The sequence below is a fragment of the Nilaparvata lugens genome, chromosome 1 (genome assembly GCF_014356525.2).
Source record: "Nilaparvata lugens isolate BPH chromosome 1, ASM1435652v1, whole genome shotgun sequence".
Taxonomy (NCBI): domain Eukaryota; kingdom Metazoa; phylum Arthropoda; class Insecta; order Hemiptera; family Delphacidae; genus Nilaparvata; species Nilaparvata lugens.
Window position 1 is genome coordinate 83,531,662 of NC_052504.1, and position 25,938 is coordinate 83,557,599.

The 25,938-nt window shown below is 35.7% G+C and overlaps 1 protein-coding gene across 1 annotated transcript; it reads right to left on the minus strand.

Annotated features, from left to right (window-relative positions):
* Positions 1-1,504: 1,504 nt before the first annotated feature.
* Positions 1,505-22,481, minus strand: LOC111058407 (116 kDa U5 small nuclear ribonucleoprotein component). Its single transcript, XM_039445585.1, has 17 exons — positions 22,308-22,481; positions 21,243-21,357; positions 20,037-20,282; positions 18,229-18,529; positions 17,577-17,701; positions 16,709-16,833; positions 14,922-15,113; positions 13,339-13,565; positions 12,178-12,305; positions 10,287-10,480; positions 9,310-9,476; positions 8,834-9,013; positions 7,390-7,567; positions 6,729-6,900; positions 5,711-5,822; positions 4,349-4,647; positions 1,505-2,160 (listed from the first exon to the last, which is right to left on the minus strand). The coding sequence occupies exons 2-17, from the start codon at positions 21,354-21,356 to the stop codon at positions 1,957-1,959; spliced, it is 2,964 nt and encodes a 987-aa protein (XP_039301519.1). The 5' UTR covers position 21,357; positions 22,308-22,481; the 3' UTR covers positions 1,505-1,956.
* Between the last annotated feature and the right edge of the window lie 3,457 nt (positions 22,482-25,938).

Genomic DNA, 25,938 nt, shown 5'->3' on the forward strand with positions numbered 1-25,938 from the left:
TAGGGCTTATGAATAGCTATCCATGGTTTAAATTTGAAGAAAATCGTTAAAGCCATTTTCGAGAAAACCGTGAAAACCCTGGTTTTTTGGTCATTATCCGCCGTTTTTCTCAAGAATATTACGGAGCTCATGGAATTTTCCCAGAAATGAGACTCATGCCAGTTGATAGTGCTTATAAATATCTATCCATGGTATGAATTTGAAGAAAATCGTTAGAGCCGTTTTCGAGAAAACGGTGAAAAACATGGATTTTTAGTCATTATCCGCCATTTTTCTCAAGAATATTACGGAGCTCCTGAAATTTTCCCAGAAATGAGACTTATGCCAGTTGATAGTGCTTATAAATATCTATCCATGGTATGAATTTGAAGAAAATCGTTAGAGCCGTTTTCGAGAAAACGGTGAAAAACATGGATTTTTAGTCATTATCCGCCATTTTTCTCAAGAATATTACGGAGCTCCTGAAATTTTCCCAGAAATGAGACTTATGCCAGATGATAGGGCTTATAAATAGCTATCCATGGTATAAATTTGAAGAAAATCGTTGGAGCCGTTTTCGAGAAAACGGTGAAAAACATGGATTTTTAGTCATTATCCGCCATTTTTCTCAAGAATATTACGGAGCTCCTGAAATTTTCCCAGAAATGAGACTTATGCCAGATGATAGGGCTTATAAATAGCTATCCATGGTATAAATTTGAAGAAAATCGTTGGAGCCGTTTTCGAGAAAACGGTGAAAAACATGGATTTTTAGTCATTATCCGCCATTTTTCTCAAGAATATTACGGAGCTCCTGAAATTTTCCCAGGAATGAGACTTATGCCAGTTGATAGGGCTTATAAATAGCTATCCATGATATAAATTTGAAGAAAATCGTTAGAGCCATTTTCGAGAAAAACGTGAAAAACATGGTTTTTTAGTAATTATCCGCCATTTTTTCCGCCATCTTGAATTGAATTTTATTGAATTTCTTATTGTCGGGTCCTCATGGTATAGGGACCTTAAGTTTAAAATTTCAAGTCGATCGGTTAATTAGGAATGGAGTTATCGTGTTCACAGACATACACACACACACACATACACACACACAGACCAACACCCAAAAATCATGTTTTTGGACTCAGGGGACCTTGAAACGTATAGAAAATTTGAAATTGGGGTACCTTAATTTTTTTTGGAAAGCAATACTTTCCTTACCTATGGTAGTAGGGCAAGGAAAGTAAAAAACATTCAGAAATGTAAATTTATTACATAACTTAGACTACATCTCCAACACACAGTAAACAATATTAGGCTATTACAGCAATCTTATCAAGTGAAGTGTATAATCTTCGGTTGTCAACACAATGAAATTTAAATTATTTTTATCATTTCATTAGATAAAAACTAATAAAAAAGTGATTTGAATATTATATCTAATAAAATAATAACACAGGCTTTCAAATTGAATGATACAGAATCAGGCAGATGAATATGGCATACGTTTAATAAATATAAACCAGTATTGATTTATTAATATTGCTTTATTGAAGAGAAAATAGAGATAAATCTATAACAGATACAAAAAGTTGTTTTAATCATGTAATACATGCAGTGAATTATTTACAATTATCTACAATCTTCGTTCAACGACTGTTCAATAATGATGTTATTATCGTACAAATCATTGAAACGGAAATGCAAAGATTATAGATCTCAAAAACACATATTTTATTCTCATACACTTTGATACATACTTTTTATCCCTTACAATCAGCCAGCAAACAAGTTGTAATACTGCACAACCAAAATGGAACTCAACCAAAATAATCTGTTGATTAGTTCACACTTGTCAGAAAATTAAAACATTTTCGAGTGAGATTATTCAGTGAAACATTCGACCACCTTCAACTGATTGACCACAAGTGTTCGTGGGTAATATATTTATTATCAATTGGCAGACAAAAAGCAGCGAAATTAGAGCGGATAGTTAAGCATGACATCTTGTCTGGCCAACTCCAACAACATAGGATCGTCGAAGAACTTGTTGATGGAGACATCTTCGCTGAGGCCTTTGCGGCGCCGCGTCTTGATCATGAATTCACGCGCCAAGTGGGTGGCGGGCTGCGGCTCCAGGGGTCTGATCACTATACTCTTATCCAGGGGATCACCCGGCACAATCTAAAAAAGTAACAGAATAATGTTAGCCAAATTTGAATAATAAAAGTTATCAAGGTGAAATGAGAGAGATGTTTACAGTAAGTAATTCATTGTAAGTAATTCATGTTTAAGTAATTCATTGTAAGTAATTCATGTTTAAGTAATTCATTTAACTATAGTTTCAATGCATTTAAGGCATCATCATCATCATCAGTGATATTTTTTTGTTACAATTGGAGAGAATACATGAAGGAAGGTCATAGTGAAAATTTACCCATTCTAGTATAAATTTCATAAAATTTATCTCTTTAACATAATCAAGTTGTATTTTGTTATATACAGTTGACTATGGGCATTCAAGATATAAGAAAAATTATGCAATACATTACAATTCGCAATCTGATCTTCCAAGAAGAGAAAATATGGCAAATAAATCAATCTCGCAATTCGATTAGAACTTTGAGAAGCTAAGGCTCAACTCACACGCGACTCAGATCGAGAAGAGACTCCACTCTAGTCGAGAGCATGATTGAGTTTTCAAATGGTGACAGTCGCGGAGACTAGAATCGACTGGTCTGAGTGTCATCATTTGGAAACACATGCTTTCGACTAGAGTCGAGCCTCTTCTCGACCTGAGTGTGATTTGAGCCTAAGCCTTGAAGAAAAAGTGGAGTTTAGATGTTGAATCTCAGGAAGCAAGATGAATAAATCATGTCAGTATATTATTCAATATAATATGTAAATTGTAATTCAATTACAGTTGGGGTATAATGAGATATCACAAGATAACGATAATACCTTTTTCATTTGTAAAAAGACTAATGATTGTATCAATATTATAGACCGTATTGAAAGTTTAGGGCTGAAGATGAACGAAGCTCATGCTAAAATTTAGCACGACTTTGTTACCTAGCAACCGATAATAGCAATCACTTGTACGTTTCTGAATCGTAATAAATATTTTCACAATAATATTTAGTTCATATTTTGTTGTTGCGAGGGGGTACTAAGCTAAGTTTCGGTCTGAGAATCATTACAAAATACGGCCCTAACAGAATACTGGAAACAAGAGTAAGTTCAGAACCCACAAAAAGCTGTCTCATTACCCACGCTCTAGCTAAGAACTCATGTGGGCATCAACCTCAGCAAAAAAAGATGCTTCCAATTGATTTGTAGTGTAATTAATAACTATGACAGCCGCACCACGAGATTGTTCAATTGTTTCAAATATCAGCCAGGGTTACAACCTGGTAAAATGCGGCTGCTAAGAGTACAAACACACTGAAAGCGGAGCGTGGCTTGGCGTCAAGGAGTGTCGTAAACAATATCATGTTAAGTAATGAGCTAAAACACACTGCAAGCGTCTACTCGCAAAGCGGAGCGGAGCGTGGCGTGGCGTGGCTCCAAACTTTGGAGCAAGCTGGTTTGTTTTTTTGTAGCCTCTACGAGCGGAGCGTGGCGTGGCGTTAAACTTTGGAACAAGCTGGTTTGTTTTTTGTAGCATCTACGAGCGGAGCGTCAAAGCGCGAGTGCCCTACTAATGTATATACTAGTAGTCATACTGCAAGTACATAATAATGCACTTGTTGTACTACATTTTCTACCCATCTAGTACAAAGTATATTAAATTCAATGTTTGCCAAATTCCCCTGTAATGTGTATTATTTGATGATTCAAAAGAGAACATTCATCTATTGCACTTTGAAGTCAAATGTAAGGTTGAAAAATTCAAATTTCTATGAAATATGGTAAACTAAATGTTATTTTTTTATTTACAATAAAAATGACACTTGTAATAACATTGGTAGATAAAATGATAAGATATCCTTGTGCTATTTTTCTTCCAAATTTATAGGTGACAAGGTCCAAGATAAGGTTAGAATTTCAAATCAAATCAAATCAAATCATGTTGAACCAGTCGCTGGCCAGCCTGCAATGTGACCAGTGCCCAATCAAGGCCAGCGGTAGCCAGCTAGTCCTTGTGCTATTTTTCTACCAAATTTATAGGTGACAAAGTCCAAGATAAGGTTAGAATTTCAAATCAAATCAAATCATGTTGACCCAGTCGCTGGCCAGCCTGCAATGTGACCAGTGCCCAATCAAGGCCAGCGGTAGCCAGCGTTGACAAACCATCCATCCACTCAATATGTGGATGTGACATAACAAAGACAACCTTAACAAATAGAAACCCAATTTGAATGCAGTCTACCTGCCAGTGATGGAAGACGGACAGACAGAAGGCCTGGCCCTGGGTGTGCGTGCGCAGATCAGTTTCGAAGCCGAACGAGTCGACGGCGGGGATGAAGGCCTTGATGGTGTAGAGCGGCGAGCCGGGCACGGGTGTGTCCTGGGTCACGTGACCGCGCCGCTTGGCCAGCACCGTGTAGACAGCTGACACGCAGTCGGCCGGCGCCTGCGTCTCCACAAACAGGTAGGGCTCCATCAGCCGCGGCGTCGCCATCAGGAACGCTGAGTACGCCACGCGGCGCGCCGTCGGGATCATTTGACCTAAACAAACATAATAGTCACAAAATAAAATATAAAATACCAAAGCACCAAATAATCACAATACATGTGATTATTGAATTGAATTTTTTACTCAATAAACAAGATGTCTGATAAGTCACTCCCTATTTTTATACAGCTATAATTTCTTTATTTATTTTGTTAGAATTTATTTATTTATTTTGTTAGAACTACATTCGTTAGATAGAGCACTCCTTGAGGTTGTGTTTAACACCAATTCTCATTTGTTTCAGTTTGGAAATGCCCCCTCTCTTGACTGTGCCAAAGAATGTCCCGAAGAATGAGCCAAAATAGCAGCTCGTTATGAGGTCTGAGGATCTGTGGTGCGAGTACAAAGGTGGTGGAGGGCTTAACGAGGGGTCCATGCAATACTAGATGCAAAAGCTGTTAAAAATCGTCATTCAAAATTACTAACAACAGGGAGTGTCGTAGATGCAAGACGATCAGGAAGAACATCAACGTCAAGGACAGCAGAGAATGTTGACAGAGTTCGTTAAATGCTCATGAGGAGCCCTAAGAAATCACTGCATCAAGGATCTCGTGGCTTCCATGGTTTAAAACTGAGATCTTTCTTAAGAATCGTTGCAACAGAGTAACTTGAAAGACCACTTTCACGAGATCCTTGATGCAGTGATTTCTTAGGGCTCCTCATGAACATTTCACGAACTCTGTCAACATTCTCTGCTGTCCTTGACGTTGTGAGTAATTAGGAATGGCGATTTTTAACAGTTTTTTTAGAAATTAAAATTACCGCTACTATTACAATGCTAGACTTTCTTTCAAGATGACGGATTTTGTCGTCAAGATACTAGCCGACTTTCCATTCTGTATGTATTCTGTGTTGTTATATCTCGGGGCCTACACGAGTACATAATAAAATTTTACTATTAAAAAATAAATTACAAACCAGAACATAAGATAAAACTTATGGATTGCTGGAGCCTGGCGATAAGTAACAATGAACACCAGGACCAGATGACATAAAAACCGATATTACAAACCAGTAGCCTTCTACAGTTCTAAACATAAGCCTAAAAGAACTCACCTCCACCCCTATGTAGAGGCTCTTGAGCAATCACGGCATCTAGAATCTTGAACTTGACATTTCGGATTGGCTCTTCACATAACGGTCCTTCTCTAGTTCCCCACTGGAATCCCTGTAAAACGAAAAACCATGAAATTAGGTGAAGCATCTCAATATGCTTATGCAATGCTTCTTATGCAATATGCTTTATGTAATGTTTCTGAAGGTATCATTCAAAATAATGACAGGTTAGATTAGAAAGCATGAAATGGGTTCAAACAATTCTATAAATTTGATAAAGTATTGTGTACATTTTAATTGACAAAAAATAGTAGACTCAGAATAAATTCAAAAAGAAAGGATTATTATACATTTATTATTCGTTTGTAATCTAACCGAGTTCCCTTAACTTTATTTTCTTTAAAACATCAGGGAGTGAGAGAAGTGACTCCCGCAACAAAATTTAGATTAATAACAAACGAGAACTTTCATCTACAACTCATTACAATTTAAAATAGAAGAGAACAACATACTATTTGCCCAAAACGGTTTTTTCCTGAATTTCAACCAAAAGTCCCAATTGAGGTAAATAAAGATTAATCATGTGTCAGCTCCTTATATACGATCGCACATATCTGTGGCTAGCTTTGCGATCAAATATGTATACTATGTGGTCAAATATTTGATGTTATGTCCATCCTCCTTTAAAATATTATACCAATTTTCTTCAAACAAATAACAATAGGCTAAATACAAATTATGAATTAAATACAGACATAAAATACGTTCAGTATTCGAACAAAGGTTCATCAGTGAAAGGCATCAAGTTGATTTACAGGCATTTAAAGGCATCAAGTTTTTTCTCATATAATTATATGGAAGTCCATATATCTTTGCTTCATTATGATTGGTAATGGGATACGTAATGCGGAATTAGTATGACGGAATACATACGTCACTAATTTGATCAACAATTATGCAGGTTTAATGAAAACCATGGAAAAGATTTTCACAACTATGTTCGACATCATTACTGTACCTGAACAATTGAATCTTTGACGGATCCAAGCAATGATTTGTCGACTTCAGAAGGCAGGGTGTCGTCAACCAAGATGTTGGGTCCGGCTGTGTCTGGTCCGAAAGCCCAAATCGAACGAGCAGCCAACAAATCCCAGTCATATTTCGTTTGGAAAAACTCTCCCAATCGTTTCCTGTTGGAAAAAGTTTGTCATGAGCATATTTTTTCTAATGAAAAATGCTTGTCTATTTGATAATTACTCAAGTTCAAAGTTACTAAAGAAACTAATAGCATACTCATAATAGCTCTATTTGTATAAGTGAATTCATAGCCTAAAATGAAATGAAAAAATTCTTTACTAAGCGGAGTTAGGACTTTCAAATCCTCTCAGCCTCGAAAATGACTGAGCCAACCTGAAAATTAAAGTCAGTTTATAAAAAACAATTGCATGTTTTTATTTCTATTGTTATGGACGATTTATTCCAATATTGAGGAAAAATTGGCATATATTATTATCATCTGAGCATGATAAATACTGTGTTTTTTGGAAATTGGATAAGTGAAGGAAGCCCAACCTACTTTTTGAACTATGCCATCACCTAAATTTGGAAGAAAAATAGCACAAGGATTGACAAAATCAGTGTTGTTTGTTACATAAATAACAGAAAGTTGACCAACTTACTTGTTCCAAGAAATATGTACAACTTGGTTTTCAATATCCTCTGCAAGACCTTTTTCTAATGGCTCAGCAATCATTGTGATTTTATTCCTCTTGTTTGGTGTTTCTGCGAAACATTTCAATGATGAAGTTTCAACCACTGTTTCACAAAATGAAACCACAGGGTCCGCTACTTTGATGTCTGAAACAAACAATTGTTTAAATTGAAATAGTTGATAGCATTAATTTTGTAGTTGGCCAAATTTTTATTGGCATAGGAGCTTTGAAGGTGTTGTACATATATCATTTATTGAATAACAATAACATTGGACTCATGCAGGCGGCTGCAGGAGAATCCAGCTCCTACAAAAGAAGGTTTTCTCCGGGTCATCAACTGGTCTCATCGTCTTGAACACTGTGCGTCAATCTTTAGGAGACTGAAGATTATGTCAGTACCTGTTTCTTCGCTGTAACTGTTGAGAAGAGGCCAAAGTACCTTTCGACAAAGAGGACATGTACACAACTACAACACAAGGAGGAGTTATGATATAGATTTGCCACATGCCATACTGATTCGATCGCATAAACGTTTCCCTGACCATGCACTCGAGATTTTCAACAGGATGCCGGTGTATTTCCGAGAGTAGGAAGATAAAATCTTTGAGAGGGCACTTCGTGAGAGGCTTGTGAGTCCGGCACTTTACTCCCTGGATGAAGAGGCAATACAGTTTTTTTGTTATCAAGTTTTTACACTTTGACGCAATTTTTTAGTTGTCTTCTAGAACTCTATTCATACTCTATAGCATCGAGGTGGATGAGGAGTGCAAAGTAAACTGACTATCGCATTCAATCTATCCAGCGAGTGCTGGTCATGGATGGAGTACTGTGTACAATAAGGACTGTGAAGATTATCAAGTCCATCAATTTTGGGGCAGACATGGAAAACTCAACTAAAATCGCTGGAATACTCATCTAATATCTCTTCACTCCAACATAATAACTTGTAAATCAATCCACTCGGTACAAGTCATGCAATAATGAAATATAAAATGACACCTTGATGTTATCTATATATTGATCAATCTACTTTTATGATATGAGAACATGGATAAAACATTTTTAATTCAATTATAAAGTTATTATTGATTGTTTATTTCATAGGTGTCATGGAAGCAAAATGGATCTCCGATCTGTTGCTTCAACACATTTTTGTATGAATAAATAAATAAAACATAACAGAAAACACTTTACAGGTTTATAATACTAATTTAGACAGGAAACACGATTCAGATAGGTGAAAAACACTTAGAAACCTACAGTATTTTTAGAAATTTTTGGAAATCTTTGTCGACCGTGTAGTGAGTCAAAGGTTGGCACACTTTCCAAGTTTCCAAGTGTTTTCACCTATCTGTATCGTGTTTCCTGTCTAAATTAGTATTAAAAATAAATAAAACTATGTATTTAGTACCAATTTCGGAGTACATCTTGCGCAGGTCATGCATGACACAGTCGAGGTAGAGCTCTCCGGTGCCGAGAACCACGTGTTCGCCCGACTCCTCGACACGTGTCCCCAGCAGTGGATAGGACTTGTTCACCTTTCGCAGACCGTCCAACATCTTCGGCAGTTCGCTCGGGTTCACTGGCTCCACTGAAACAATACATGACAATCATGTTTTCAAACAAATATCAATACAGTTTTGTAACTAAAATGATCAATAATATCAAAATCTCAATCAAACTCGCTCATTAATTATCTAAATTTGGGAGAGTTTTGAATTAATGCTGTTGTTTCTCTTCCAATCATTGTTTTGATATGTACTTGAGTAATGAAAACTGTTCACGACTCGTATAATTATTGCACATGATCTCTTCAATGATAAATCAATTTTCATCACAATCAATCATATTTCAAGATAAAATAGTTTCAAGGAATTTGAAACTTACCAGCAATTTTGATGACAGATTGCGTATTGAACTTGAGCGGCCTGAATATGTAGATGTCTTCGTTTGTGATGAGATCCGTGATGGTTGAGGTTTTGACAATGGGTTGGTCGATTCCTTCGATCAGCACCCAATTGCCAGCCGGCACTCGGTTTACCTCTATTTTGTATCTGCAAATACAACATTAATAAATGAGCAAACTTAAACATGTTAAATTCAATCATTTCTAAAACAAAAGCTTCCTTTTTACATAGAACTGAACAATAATAAAAAACACAATAATAATATTATTATTAAACAAAAATTGAAAGTTAAATCCTGTAAACCACCCCAAAGACTTCTGCTACTGCAAATATTAACAACAGGTTCAACAGCTAGACGGAAATTCGATGAGAGCTATTATCCAAAAATGATTTGCCATCCCAGGAATCAAACCCAGTACCTTCCAATTGCTTCTCAGGCACGCTCTCCCTTACACCAAACTGACAATCTATGATAGAAGCGCTCATTTTATACTATTTATAGTAAGTTACGTTATAATGGCAGTACTTGATTAACATTGGTATTGCTATACTTATCAATCATTAAACAAAGCAGATAGCGCTATCCTTTTCTAGCTCTGCTACGTGGCCAGATCGGCTTGAGTTAATTTGGAACATAAATGCCCTATAACATGGGATCACCAAACTGACAATCTCTAGCTGCGTTCATTTTATACTAGGTCACAGCCAACCATACTACTGATGGAAATTGATGAGAAATTGTTTAATAATAGTTATTTATCCATTAGCATTCGAACAAAGGCAATTTCTCATCAAATCCCATCTGTATTGCTGTGATGACACAACAATATATATGACGACAAGTGTATCATGCATGTCTTACAAATAGTGGTCAGCTTTAAAGTATATCAGATCCTGGTACTAATTTTCAATCCCATTTTTCAAACAAGGTATTTCTAGTTTAGTCGTTGCACATACCGTGCCTCGTAGATCCAGAGCCGGCCGACAGTGAGTATGCGTGAGTCCTCCTCGTCAGCTAGCGTGTAGTTTTCTCCGAGCACACGCACCTCCTGCGAGGCGTGCAGTGTGCCACTCATCACGCGGCCGCACACCTGGAAGAACGTGCAGTCGTCCGTCGGGTACATCTTGGTGCTGTGCACCATCAGCCGACCCTGCAAAATCATTAAACAATGTCACTACATTAGTTTATAAGATAGTCGTGAATATTCAAGATAACTTTGAGAAATGCGAAATGCATTTCACTCTTGATGAGAAGCTCAAAGATTGATTAATTTGCTTTTTTTTTGCTCGAGAGATGGTACATCTTGGTGCTGTGCACCATCAGCCGACCCTGCAAAATCATTCAACAATGTCACTACATTAGTTTATAAGTCGGTAATATTCAAGATATCTTGGAGAAATGCGAAATGCATTTCACTCCTGATGAGAAGCTCAGCGATTAATTAATTGTTTTTTGCTTGAGAAATCTACAATGCATTTCACTCCTGATAAGAAGCTCAGCGATTGATGCTTTTTTGCTTGAGAAATGGGGAATGCATTCAACTCCTGATGAGAAGCACAACGAATAATTGCTTTTTTGCTTGAATTGAAATCATCTTTATTCACAATCATGTACAGATATTACATGTTATCATAGGAACAGTGTCAATATTCATTAAGACACAAAACAAAACATACAAAAATTGAAAATATGCTTGAGAAATCTACAATGTATTTCACTCATTATGAGGATTCTTTATTGCCATAAGGATTTTTACAAATCGACTGGTGCATATGAGAGCATATTTATTTTAAAACGAATAAGAAATATTTATTTGTTCAGATTAGTTTCTAGTGAATTAGTAAATAAATGTGACACAGTCCGGAAAACTGTGTTTTACGATTGAGAACTACTTTTTTGTTCCGTTTAGTTTCTAGAGTGGTTTGTGAATTGGTAAGCCTAAATGAATGTGAAACCAAGATTTCAAACGTTTTTTCTAAAGCCGACGCACACAGCAGCAGACAGATACCCTTCCCAGGTGTCTAATAATGCAACGCACACGGGCGTCCCACGTCCATATGTCTGCTCACGTCTGCATGCATACGTTTGATTATTCTCTGTCTGCTGCTGTGTGTGTTCGCCATAAATTGGAAAAGCCGCACATTTGGGCACAAGCATGTATTTTACTTTATTCAAGTGTCATTATACATAACTGGATAAATAAATAAACATAATTCACTAGATAGGAGAATATACTAGACGGGATAATCGACATAAAACTATATGGTAATTATGATATGTAGCTATGCAAAGCTAAATAATGATTAATGTGGGAAACGATAGGTTTATCATAGACTTGATTGGATGAAACGTTTAGGTAATTTATTCTGTAAATTATGGTCAGGTAAGTAAATGCATAGTATCGGAGATTGATACAATAGCCCAAAAGAAGTGAAATTAGAACAGGGGGTAAGACTGGGGACATTTCATCAGTTTTTTTCCAAACTACTCTAGAGTGTTCTAAACATTGGCCTTATGATTTTTCGTTGAATCTAGTTGATTTCAATCTAGTCTGTCAAAGAATCCAATCCAAATTATCTCTTGCTGAAGAAGAACATTGATTTAGCAGGATATGTTAACCCCAATATTCATTTTAGAGTTGAAAAAGCATATTTCAATTATTCCAGTCCAACACCATTAGATTATGGATATCCTAAACAATACCACTGAATAATTACCATTGGTAACATAGAAAGTTTCTTATTCTACAATGGAAGCACTTTCTTATTACACAAACCAAGCTGAGCTTGAGCTGAAAATTAACATGAAATATGAATGAATATACAGCGGGAAATAAGAGAGACTTACATCTGGGTCGCAATTGATCATGTCTTCAGCTAGCTGAGTATCAGTTGGTCCGGTATAAATGTGTTCAACCTTAGTTCTGGCATTGTTGACAGGCGAGGGAATGTGGTGAACGCACATGTCAACAAATCCTGCAAAATACATGTTCAATAAATTGAATTGTCAAATAAATTCAACACTAATTTTGATAATTTAATGGACTGGATTGAGGAAGAGAAGAAGTTCTTGGCTGGCGCCTCTTTTTTCTTTCCAATATTGTAATGTTTTTGATAAACAAATATTGTAATGTATTTGATAAATAAATATGAATTACAATATAAACCAGGCTCCGATACAATAATATATTAATATTCAGTATTTAGTGAAATTTTACAAAATATTTTAGAACTATATCATGGAATAGATTACACTAACATATTCAATACGGTTAATAAAATTAGGAATTCTAAAGGATTCATTTGCAATGATTTCTGGAAAAGCTAAGTTACAAAGTGAAACTCATTTTTTACCTATAACCATTTAAATAATCAATTTTTAAGATTTAAAGTAAATAGATTTGTCAATTTATAATCATCAATACCTTGAAAGTTTTAAAGCTAACACAGTATTTATTTTAACTCAGTATTTAATAATGTTCCAAGTAGTTTCTTATTGATACGGACTTCAATTTTAATTATTTGCTCTTTAATAAAGAAAAACTATTCATAACTCTCAGTAAAGAGAAATAATTGTTGATAGCTCTCACTCCAGTAAGTGACATGGCTAACGTACATCAATTGGCAGTTAAGTTTACAATAGATTACGAGTTTCAACCCTGAACTAACAAAACCATACTTTTTAAATGCAAATTCTCAACAGGGGGTTTTAAAATTCAAACAACAACTCAACAATAAGTTTGAAACTTAAAACAACAAACTGCACTATAGGTTTGAAACTTCAAACAACAAACTCTACAATAGGTTTGAAACTGAAAAGGTGTGTACAGATATACGCGCCTTCAACACGCTCCGCCCTCGCTCCGATCATGAACGCTATGAGAGATGTTAGCTCTTCTCGCGTTCCACTCTTGCTCCCCGGTCGATCATCAATCGATCTGCTCGAGTGACGTTCGATTGCGGAGCAGAGCGAAAGTCTGTACGCACCTTTAGTTGCAACTGAACCTACCGCTGAAGTCGTCGAGAAAGCGTCCGCAGACGAGTCGCAGCAGCGGACGTATGTTGATCTTGGCCTCGTCCTTGGAGAGACGCACACCCAGCTCGTCGAGGACGGCGGGGAGGGTGGAGTCGACGTCACCCACCACCTGGGCGAACAGCTTGTACAGCGGCTCTAGCACAAACTCCACGAAGCTGCGTTGCGCGCTGCCGTGAGCTGGCTTCTTGCTGAAGCGTCTCCTGCAAACGCACACAACTCAACAATCAATAATTATATTATTCACAAAATTCCTGCAAACGCACACTATTATTTAACCTCTACAACCAATTATATTTTACAACATTCTACACACATTACAAAGTGATATTACATTATAATTCAATACATATTATAACCTAATATTATATACAATATTATAACATATATTATAATATTGAAGATATTGAGGATAATATAAAGGATATTATAACCTAATTCAATACAATAGGTTTGGCCCGGTTTTCAAGACACCTATTAAATCTAATGAACCATTTAATTTATGGGTTTAATCATAGAGAAAAGATAGCATATGAAGATATCCCATGATATGGGGTGTTTATGTTCCAAATTTCACTGTTTGCACAAGCTGATAGTCCACATAGTTCTTTTTTGTGAAGTTATGTGACACCAGTCGTATCTCATACTGTCACCTCATACACTTAGTGTCAGTTCATACACTCTCACCCGGCCAAGGCAATAATAGTCGGGGAGTCCGGTCTCACAAGGTGTCAAATATATCACTCGATATTAGCATAATAATAAGCATATAAACCATAACGCTAAATACCAACCCTAAACACAAGTCGACAATAATCGGCTTCAGCAACAAAAAATCTACTTGAAATTTAAAAAATAAACACACAATACCGTGGGATGTATTCTTATGCTATACTTTCTCTATGGTTAAATGGTTCATTATGTTGTGTACAATTTAGAAATTAAAAGTGTTCTAAAAACCGTGTCTTTTTAATTTAAATCCATTAGCATCTTTTTGTTCTATAAAATTTTCCATTGGCTGTTGGGTCCAGTATTACATGATTATTAATGGTTATTTTTTTTATTGAACTTATAATGATAGAATTAATTTATTGTTTTTTCGTAAAAAATGAAAGTTATTCGGGTTGAATAGGAATGATGAATCACATAATTATTACAATAGCAATAAAAAACCAAGCTCCAGGAACAAATATCATGTGACCAATAAATAATCCACATTATTCATTCTAAAAGACTTCACAAGTTTCAAATTGAATCTAAAAAAAGATGTTTTTGGACTCAGGGGACATTGAAACGTATAGAAATTGGGGTACCTTACTTTTTCGGGAAAGAAATACTTTCCTTACCTATGGTAATAGGGCAAGGAAAGTAAAAAGTTTATGACAATATAAATAACAAGAAACGCACAAAAACTAAAAATATGTAAGACAAATAATCAAGAATAAGACATAAAGTAAAAAGTTAAGATTTTATCAACAAATCAGATGGTCAAGCATTTCTCATCATATAAAACAATCGTTTCAAAAATGATTTAATTCAAATGTATGCCAAATACTGACGTTTTGCTGTTAAAGTAGATGTCACCCCAGAGTCGGCGGGCGAATTCGTTGATTTGCACGTCAGGATAGGTGTTGGCATAGAGGTTGGCGAATGAACGCAGCGTGAAGCAGACCGCATACTGAGGCGAGGCGAAACACACGTTGCCCAAGATGGGCGACACAAACTTCGTCGTTTCTTCATCCGAGTATAAGCTGTGAAACAAAAACACTTTCTAAAATCGACAAAATTATTGGGTACATTAATGGTTAGGAGGATCACATATAGAATGAAACAATAGATGATATCTTTCCTGATGCATGAGCAAAAGATTGAAACACCTACACAGATAATAGAGAATTCAATAAGTTAGTGAATGACAGAATGCCCGTATAAGATCACGTCAAAAGATTACCTACACATATAATAGCGACAAAGTCAATAAGTTAGAGAAGTTAGAGAGCCTTTATAGTTTCAGCGGTTGTAGACCACAGCAGGTCTATGCTGGATTCGAGCAGCTGAAGAAACTCTTCAACATCATAAAAAAGGGCTTAAGCAGAGCCACGTATGTAAAGTGTTTTTGAATCCTCTGAGGCCCATGTTCCTAAATCTGAGGGGCAATATATTAAATAAACGTCTAACCATAATCAGATGACTGATTATCAACCTCAGCCATTCCAGACAAACAAAACGAATTTCGATGTCATTTCTATGTCGAGTATTGATTCCATGAACGTTTGAGCATCCATTGGAGCGTTTATGAGTGTGAACAAGGCTACTTTTTATGTAGAGATTCACCATCGTAAGAATGCCAGCTCAATAGACAGTTGCTTACATTGGATTTACAATTCTATCACCTTTACTCATTATTCTGATTGCTCTCTTCGTCTTGAAACAGACGAAGCTACGAATTTTCAATTCAAATGTGAAGTCTGTCCTCCTCTACGGTTGCGAGACATGGAAGGTAACATCTGAAATCCGTAAAAGACTCCAAGTCTTCATCAATCGGTGTATGCGAAAGATTGAGTGCGTAAGGTGGCCAGATATGTTTTCAAATGAAGAGCTCTGGCACAATACAGGACAGATGCCCTTAGACATTGAGATCAGGAAGAGGAAATGGAGGTGGATAGGTCATACTTTGAGGAGAAGAGAGCGAGCAATAGAAAGTATGCTTTGCAGTGGAATCCTCAGGGGAGAAGAAAAAAGGAAGGCCAAGGATTTCATGGAGGCGAACAGTGGAGAAAGAGCTTGGCAAGGTAGGAAAGACATGGCGAGAGGTGAGAAGGATGGCAGATGATAGAGAGGGATGGCGGCTATTCGTGGATGCCCTATGCTCCAATTGGAGTTACATGAATTAAGTCAAGTCTTCTGCATAATCCATGCCTCTCAAATCTTGCAACATTTCAATCATAAAGTAAAATACTCAACAATGACAATGGATCAATAGATAGCAATAGAAAATGGGAAACCTGGATATCATTTTTGGGAATAACAAGTCATGACTATATTATTTAGCGTACAGCAGTTACACAACACATATAAATCTCATAAGTCTAAAATATCTACATAAGCCTATGCACTGTATATTTCCAATTTCTCTGCGATATTGTGCAGTGTTTGGTCAGAGATACAACAAGTTTGTTTGACCGCCATTGTATATGTTAGTCCATTCAGTGTTGACCAATGTACACCATTTGGAGGCGAACTAACTTAACACATATTTACATTTATAAAAACTAATAAGCTGACATCGTTATAATCAATGTTAAAAGTTAAAGGAAAAATGTTCTGCGTTAAATTATCAACTCACCTCAAAAGACCGTTGATTTCATCGATGATGTGTCGAATTTTGTAGTAAGCATCTTGTGGAGGCAGCTTCAGTTCCAGCATCAGCCTATCAATCTTATTCACACATACTGTGATCGCTAGTTTTTCCTACAAAGAGAAAAAATGATATTCATATCTTTATTGTATTTACATCAAATCTTTTAAAATAATAAATGATCGAATATTTTTGCATTTGATAGACAGGATCAGTTGAAACATGGGAATGAGCATTTATAAATAAAATTTTGGAAAAATCAGGCATACTATTATAGAAAACGCCGCCGATATGTTGTTTAGGAAACTTGCGGATTTGGAAAACTCCCTTTGCTCAATGAGTAAGGCAAGAGAAGAATTGATGACTAACTAAATTTTAACTAAGTGTAAAGAAGGATCTAACTTTATGAGTATCTTGCCAGTAGCGGGCGAACAATTATTATTGTATCTGAATAGTAATAATAGAATAATAAATATCAATAAATTAAACTGACAAGTTGTCAAGTCAACTTGAAAATGTGACCGGTGTGGTCACGAAACCATGATCGTGTACCGAATAAAACTGTGTAGAATTTGACAACATATTTGTGTTTTTATTCAATTATGGAACGGTTCTACAATATTGACAATGACTCAGTCGAATCTTTATTATTGTATCTTTCAACAATGCATTGTAGACACTTTTACAAAGACAGAAGGCAGTTAATTTTAATCGAGAATGTTTTGTGAATATTTGATCCTCCTGTGTAAAATTAATGCTTTGTTTTGTTTATTATGATGAATAATCATTCATATTTGAATCATTAATATTTCATTTTCAAAAATGATTGATTTTGCAAATAAGATGGAATTACTACCTGAACAGCGTGTTTGATGAGACGTTCGGTGTTGAGCATGACACCCTCAGCGGCATCCACGAATATGACGACACCATCGCACATGCGCATTGCTGCTGTCACCTCATCCGAGAAATTCACATGCCCTGCAAACCACAATCGATAATATAAATCACAGGATAATAGAATGCTAGCGCCACACTCTCACCAAGTCACTTGCCAAGCGGCTAGCTGTATACATCTATTCGGGCAGAGTCCGTATACATCTATGTGAGCGGTGGCATAGTAGCCATCCACTCTCGCGCTCGTCGTCTTTTGTACGCACTTGGCAAGAGTGTGGAAGCGGCATAAATCATAAATATTAAAGTTATAGAAAATGATGGATTCTTAATAGACAAGAAAAAGAAGCAAATCAATGAAAATTGCAACACATATTAGTTTGAGGATTAAACAAAACTAAACTAAACTAAACTAGCGTCACTAGCTGTCGCTGAACAAGGAATTGGAAAAGCCATGTACCAGACATTTGCAATTACGCGTTCCCGAGTAATTAGCATTATGAGAGGGATTATCTAGATGTATCTTGATAGGTTAACTTTGACGTGTCATATACTGCAGGAGCGTTGCTTCCTTAATGCAGTTTCATATGACGAATGAGTAAAGTAAACCGTACCAGGCGTGTCGAAAATGTTGATGAGATGCGATTTGCCCTTGACATCGTTGAGCAGGAGGGTGAGCGGGGTGGCCTTGATGCTGACACCGCGCTCCTGTTCGGTGAAGAGGGAGTCGGTGTAGCGGAGGTTGCGCTCCTCGGCGGCGTCGATGAGTCCGGGGTGCGTGTGGCGGACCAGGCAGTCGGCCAGCGTCGTCTTGCCGTGGTGGAGGTGGCCCACCAGGGCTACGTTCCGTACTAGGTCCGGCGTGTCCATCATGTCCGCCAGGTACTCCACGTTGTAAGTCGTTTTCGGCAGCGCCTGCTCGCAACCACACATTCAATAACCGTCAATAAATGAATAAACGTCTCTTAAACGTACATTTTTCAGATTCGAAGTTTGATATTGAGATACCAATATACCTTTTGAAGCTGAAAATATGCAAACCATAGTTTTATAGTTTTTGATGGAAGGGAAACATCAGTGAAGAATTAGGTCTATGAATATAACCTTTAGGGCCGGTTTCCGAGCTCGGGATTTAGTCAAGTTCTAGGCTTTAAACAGCTGGAGTCAGAAAATTGGCTTTCCGAAACGGGGCGTAGTCGTAGTCATAGTCACGTTTAAATTAAATTTCGAAAAACGAGAAAATTGAACACAAATTAAAAATAAAGAGAAAATAGTGTAAAGTTTCAGATATTTTGAGTTATTTAGGAATGTTTCATTTCGTCAAGGAAAAACGTTTTCAATTATAGAAATGAGAAAATAAAGATTTATTTTGCTGCAACTATTTACTGCGACTACGCCCCGTTTTGGAAAGCCAATTTTCTAACTCCAGCTGTTTTAAGTCTAGAACTTACCTAGATCCCAAGTTCGGAAACCGGCCCTTAGAATTTTGACAGATTCAAATAAGAGATTTAAACAATCTATAGATTTCTAAATTATTTTAACTGAAGATTCTGGGCTTGAGCATCACATAATTGTAATGTATATTGTCAATTACTAATAAATATAACGTATAGGCCTAGATGGCACAAAAACCGAAATATAGATATTGATATATTACTATTATTATTATTAGAACTTATGAAAGGCGATCCAGGTTTATGCACAAGTTGTTCCACTTTCAATTTAATCAAAACTCCAAATTTAAGTAATGAATCATAATTTTTTAAATGAATGATTCACTCTCTAAAACAAAATACAATTTTGTACAAACTATTTGGAACTTCATTTCCTCAATAACTTGACAAAAGTAAGGTTATGACCAACGATTTCTCCACTCAAACAATTTCTAATACCAAAGAGATCATTATTATTAGCGTATAGCTTTCAATGGTGGTGAGGAGACCCAAGGGTAGTTCCACCTCGCCGTATATAGTCCAAAGTTCCCTAATGGGAAACCGGACACTAAGGTTATAGCGAGCACAATATTTTAAATTTAAGAGATCGTTAACCTTAAATTATGAATTGATAACATAAAGATTTGTGTCGTAGCGCCATACGCTAAATATACGTAAACTTATCATGTTTTTCAAAATTGTATACATAAAACAATATTCTTATTCTTATTTAATTGAATATTAACTTGCAATTCTCATGTTCCTGCCAATAGATGCTGATAGCCTAGTGAACAATACTAGTTATTACGATTCATTTTTTTAATTTGATAAAATGACAATTGTTTCTAAGCTTAAGCCAATTAAAATAAAACTTTTTCACAATAAGCCTTAGATGCAAAGTGAAGGAAAAAACAAAATAATAAGAAATAAAGATATATTTTAAAATCGAACAAATATGAAGATATCTAATTGAGTTGTGTTCTGTGTACCTGTTCGTTGATCTGGAACCGCGTCTTCTTGACAGGGGCGACCAGTGGCACAGTGAGCGGCTGGGCATCCTCTTCCTGCACTATGGTCTCCACATCGGGGCCGAACACCTCCAGGGCGGCCGGGTAGTAGCGCTTGTCCTCATGCAGCACCACTGCTGTCGTCGCCATTCCCCCTCCACCACCCTCCCCGCCATCGTCCATGCCCCCCACTCCGCCCATCACCATGGCGTCGTCTCCACCCTCATCCTGGCAACACAGTCATTCAATAAGTCATTTCATCGAATAAGTGTATAATAATAGTTTCCTTGATTTCCAATGAATTGCAACCGGAGGAGTTAATTTACAAATACTGTACATGAAAATTATAATACACAACATTCAAAAGTGGTTGCTAATAAAAACTTGATCCTAATTATGATACCCAACTATAATAATATGTGTTGGGATGATCATAATATTCTTTTCTAAAACATGAACAAAACAATTTTAAAATGTAGTTAGTAATAGTCCTATACAAATGGATGTTACAAATGTTAATATAGAATTTTCATTATCATACATCAGTGAATGTCTATATAATAACGGTGACTAATAATATTAATATTTTTTGACTGTTTGAATGATCGGTTTCATATTTTGGATAGTTGCTGGTAGTATATTAGAAAAAATCTTAATTCAGAATTAATTATACAATAGCAGTAAGAGTTTCTAATGAGAAATTTACTGTTCAATTTTTCAAGTAGTATTTTAGGATAGAAAAAATAGCTCATTAGTCTTTAGACTAGATGGCTATAGTATTGACCAATAGAAAAAAATCCAGACTAGCATTAAGCTTTAATTCAATTTCTATCAAGTTCAACAATATGATGGTTCCCGAAGCTAGACGATACAAACTAAGGCAACGTAGGCTACATGTTCTTGAAAAAACAGTTATTTATTCAACAATGATTGATGATGCCACATTCTTTGAACTTTCCTTTTATTAAGTGTTGAGCCTCAAGTAATTATCTTAAAATTGATAAATGTTCATTTCTTATAGCAAATTGTTCAATTGTTTGTATTGAACGCTGTTGGAATGAATACATTTTTCAATCTCAATTCATTTCTATTTATGAATTGGCAATTCATAAATTATGTGTATTTTAAAAAGATTGTTTTTACTATTTGAAGTTCTCTTAGATATAAGTTTAGAATAATTCAACTCACATCATAATCTTGCATATCATGATCGCGGTCTGGAACATCCTCTTCTTCTTCCTCGTCAGATTCCAATTCCGGACCTATGTAGTTACCAAACTCATCATACAAATCAGCATCCATCCTGCAAATGAAAAATGAATTTATTATTAATAATCCTACATTAGCACTATTGTATTCGGGGTCTTTATATACAAAAACAAATAAATATAGCTCAATTCTTTCAAGACATAATTTTAGATGACAATATCGTTAATTTAAACACATGTCAATAAATAAGAAAAATAGCTCTTCATTAAAATACTACTTTCAACTTCCATGAACAATTTTTTGTTTTAAGTAGGCGAAGTTAAACCTTACAGGCAACGTTTGGGAGAGTTATGAGTTAGCCTACTTATTGGATTAATATTATCACTATACCAGACAAGCAGACATGTTCAATTGTTCAATGACCGGTAGTGCAACAGTGAGAATATTATTCATATAAATACCAATGGGACTATAGTTCATAGGCTACTCTCTCGGCCTTGTTGAGTGGGAATAGTGCAATCAAAAACCCTGAAAATGATATTTTTAGTGTTCCGATCACTTACTGTCACTAATATTATGTGGGAATCCAGACAATGTCACTCTTTTCGAAAATACTGTGCTCTAGCAACAAAATTATAGTAATTTGTTGTTAAAAAATGTTGATGTGATTTACTTTATATAGTAGATTAATTACCTTCAAAAAGGTGGAATAAAACAAACATGGATAATGAAAACAATATTAGCTTCAAATAAATTGAAAATTTAATAATAGACAGAAGAAAATATTGAGTTTATAAGTTTATGAAACAAAACATAGGTTATGAGAAAGGCTCAAACAAAACCGAAAAATCCTAATAGTAATAGTGATAGTATTCTGCCAGCGGCTATTGTTTGTAATAACTTATAATGTCTAGATGAATGTAGTTTAGTAAACAATTTATAAATTATCAAACATCTAGAAAATTTTACAAAAGCGGAAGAAAAGTAGCCTAACCTAAAACATAATAACTAAGGTACAGTACGGTAATTATAATTTCCACTTACTTTCAAACAAAGTTATAAGACGTTCTATATGACCATGTAATCTGAATTTAAAGCACAAATTTAATTCTAAATGAAAAAAATCCTCAAATCGTTGCTAAACGTTCAAAAACGACGCACACATGCCCCAATCCAAACACTCACAAAAGACAAAACGAAACGAAAATACGACGAATCGACGAAATAAAAATATCGAACATCGAAGTAGAGAACAAGCCGAAATCGATTTCAAAAGTCGATTGGCCTACTGATGACATTATCGATGTGTTGACCTCTGACCATCGATTAGTCAAATACTGATCATCATCTAGCCGACTATCGGCTATTGAGGATAAGTTTAGTCGACTGTTCGCGACTGGTCGACTCTCGGCTAAAAAGTAGTGTTTGAGGTTTTATGAGATTCGACCGTTCGAGTCGATTTTACCTATTGTTAAAGTAATCTGACAAAACTAATGCCTTGAGAGACAATGGGCCATATGAATAAAGTTGAGCATTTGCTTATACTTCTAAAATAAGGAGCATTTGCTTCATTTTCTATGAATAAACGTGAGCAAAACCTTTTGCTCATGCTCATCATAAAAATAGTTTGAGCATTTGCTCAAAAGTAAAAGCTTTTGCTCAAAATTGTATGAATAAACTAGAGCATTTGCTCAACTTTTGAAGCAAATGCTTCAAATAAGGTGAGTCTAGTCTTGAGCAGCTTATCTCCTTTTGCTCATAGTAAAATGGCTCAACTAATTCGTATGAGGAAGAGGAAACTATACCAGATACGATAGCAACCAATAGTTGAAACTATTATAAAACTCTTTTTAGATTCAACCATGATATATATCACCATTATCCCTACAAAAGAATAAATACAAAAGATACCTGATATAAAGATAGCCATCACAAAATAGGAAATAGGCATTTAAGAAGATGAGATTGTAGACGATTAGAAGAAGGCTATTGATATTATAAAAATATGCTGAAGATTATTATAGAGATGACATTTTTTCACGCTATTATTTCAAAATTCTAAACTCAACTAACCTAAAACTCTATTCATATAAGAAAACAGAGCAGACGACGCAAACATTAGTGGTGCCCCCCACTTGCATATTTAGCGCTTCCGTGAGCTATAAAAACAAATTAAGGCTACAAAAGTGAATCAGCTGATGAAAAATCTTTAAAATACGTGAGTATTTGCTCCAGAGTTCAGGAGCATAAGGAAAGAGTGTAAGGTAAAGCTTATTCATATAAAAATGAGCTAATGCTTTTGCTTCTACCTTTTGCTCATGAGCAAAACCTTATGCTCCATGCTCTTGCTCATGAGCATTTGCTCTGGTTTTATTCATATCGGCCATTGAGAGCAGCAGAAGACGTCATTAATCAGCGGTTAATCACAGTTAAATTAAATTCGTAGGTATGTGAAACTGGGTAATAGTCTTTATCATGGATTCTCCTGGAAAACTTCTCTCACACCAACGTGATCGATAATCAGAGGAACTCATTCAATAAAGAAAAATGAATATGTTTTTATTTTTACTTCAATAATACCGTAATGAATTAACTATGGTTTATTATAATTTAATAATAAGGATCAAGTGGCAAGCAGGCGTGGATTCAGGACCCTGACTTGGAGGTGATGTCGATTGGCGATGGGGGACCCCCCCCTGTTCGACACCCCCAACCAGGCAATTGTTGAAGTTTTTAATCAAAAACAGCATTGGAGAGCGTTATTTTTTCAGTTAGATTTGAATATTAAACATATTTTTAGATTTATTCATTTAAATGCCAAAGTCATGATACTTATTTGTATCCTCAATATTTTTTTTAAACACCACTTGGGAAAGCTGGATCCACGAATGGTGGTGTCAACAGTAGGAGCCAACAAAATTGAGCGATCAAGGAAAGCTGAGCTCTTCCTAAAAATGAAAAGCTGGTAGGCAAAATAAAAGAAGTCACAAAATTAACCGATTTTGCTTAGCTGATTATTGCTTGACTGATTATTTAATATCAGTAGCTTCATTACGTTTTAAAAACATATTTTTAGATATTTTGTATGCAAACCGAAAAAAATGTAAAAAAATACATTCCTAATAATTATCGTATTGATTGCTATTTTTCAACATACTGGAAATGTGATACATCTTTCTGGATTAGGCCACTACCTCCGTAAACAAAGCCGTAAGACATTCGTATGACGTCAGCACAGGTAGGGCTCCTACACTAAAAAAAATAGTTGATTACAGCTGATCTATATCAGCTAGTGTTTTTGGTGTAGGAGCCCTACCTGTGCTGACATCACACGAATGCCTTACGACTTTGTTATTAGGCCCGGTTGCACAAAAGCCGGTTAAATCTGAATCGTGATTCGTTTTACGATAACCAATCAGAGAAGGCGTTCTTGAAAAGACGGCTTCTCTGATTGGTTCTCGTGGCATTAATCACGGTTTTAACCGCCTTTTCTGCAACCGGCCCTTGGTGAATAACTAGCCTACGAAACAATTAGTACTATATTGGAGTTATTCATTATGTGTGGAGCTGCTTTTATTAGGCTAGTTCCACACTCATTCGGTTCGTTTTCTGCAGGTTTCAATTTTTTGCTAGGGAAACAGGAAAAAACAAAGACTTTTACACACGGTTGCCTTTTTACTTTCCTTGCCCTATTACCATAGGTAAGGAGAGTATTGCTTTCCGAAAAAAATTAAGGTACCCCTATTTCTAAATTTCTATACGTTTCAAGGTCCCCTGAGTCCAAAAAAGTGGGTTTTGGGCATTGGTCTGTATGTGTGTGTGTATGAGTGTATGTGCGTCTGTGTACACGATATCTCATCTCCCAATTAACGGAATGACTTGAAGTTTGGAACTTAAGGTCCTTACACTATAAGGATCCGACACGAACATTTTCGATCAAATGCAATTCTAGATGGCGGCTAAAATGGCGAAAATGTTGTCAAAAACAGGGTTTTTCACGATTTTCTCGAAAACGGCTCCAACGATTTTGATCAAATTCATACCTAGAAAAGTCATTGATAAGCTTTATCAACTGCCACAAGTCCCATATCAGTAAAAATTTCAGGAGCTCCGCTCCATCTATGCAAAGTTTGATTTTAGATTCTCAATTATCAGGCTTCAGATACAATTTGAACAAAAAAATTTGAGTGGAAAAGACTCAGCATGAGAACCTCTACAACTAACATCAGATTTTTATTTTTATACAATCCCGAAATGGCGGCTAATTTAAAAAGCTGTACACCAATCTGGACTTCAAAACAAAAGAAATTAAGTTATTTGGTAGGTATTCTATTCCAATTTCTTTTAAAAATGATAGAAAAATAGAAATCTTTTTCAAAATGAGTAATTTCAATGGGAATAATTCTGAAGTAACCTTTCAATATTATTTATAACTTTATGAGTCGGTCTAACCTAAATGTGTAGGTTAACTGAAGCATGGATGAAGTCTGGATGGTTAGTTATCAACTTTTAAAATGTCATTTCAGGTATTTTAATTTGTGTTTTTTATTCGGTAATGTCTAAAAATTATTTCATTGTTTCAAAAATACATTTTAAATCAATTATACGACTTGTGTACAAAAGTATTTTGATAGAATGAAGAAAAATGGCGGCTGAGTTACTTTTGTACAGTCAC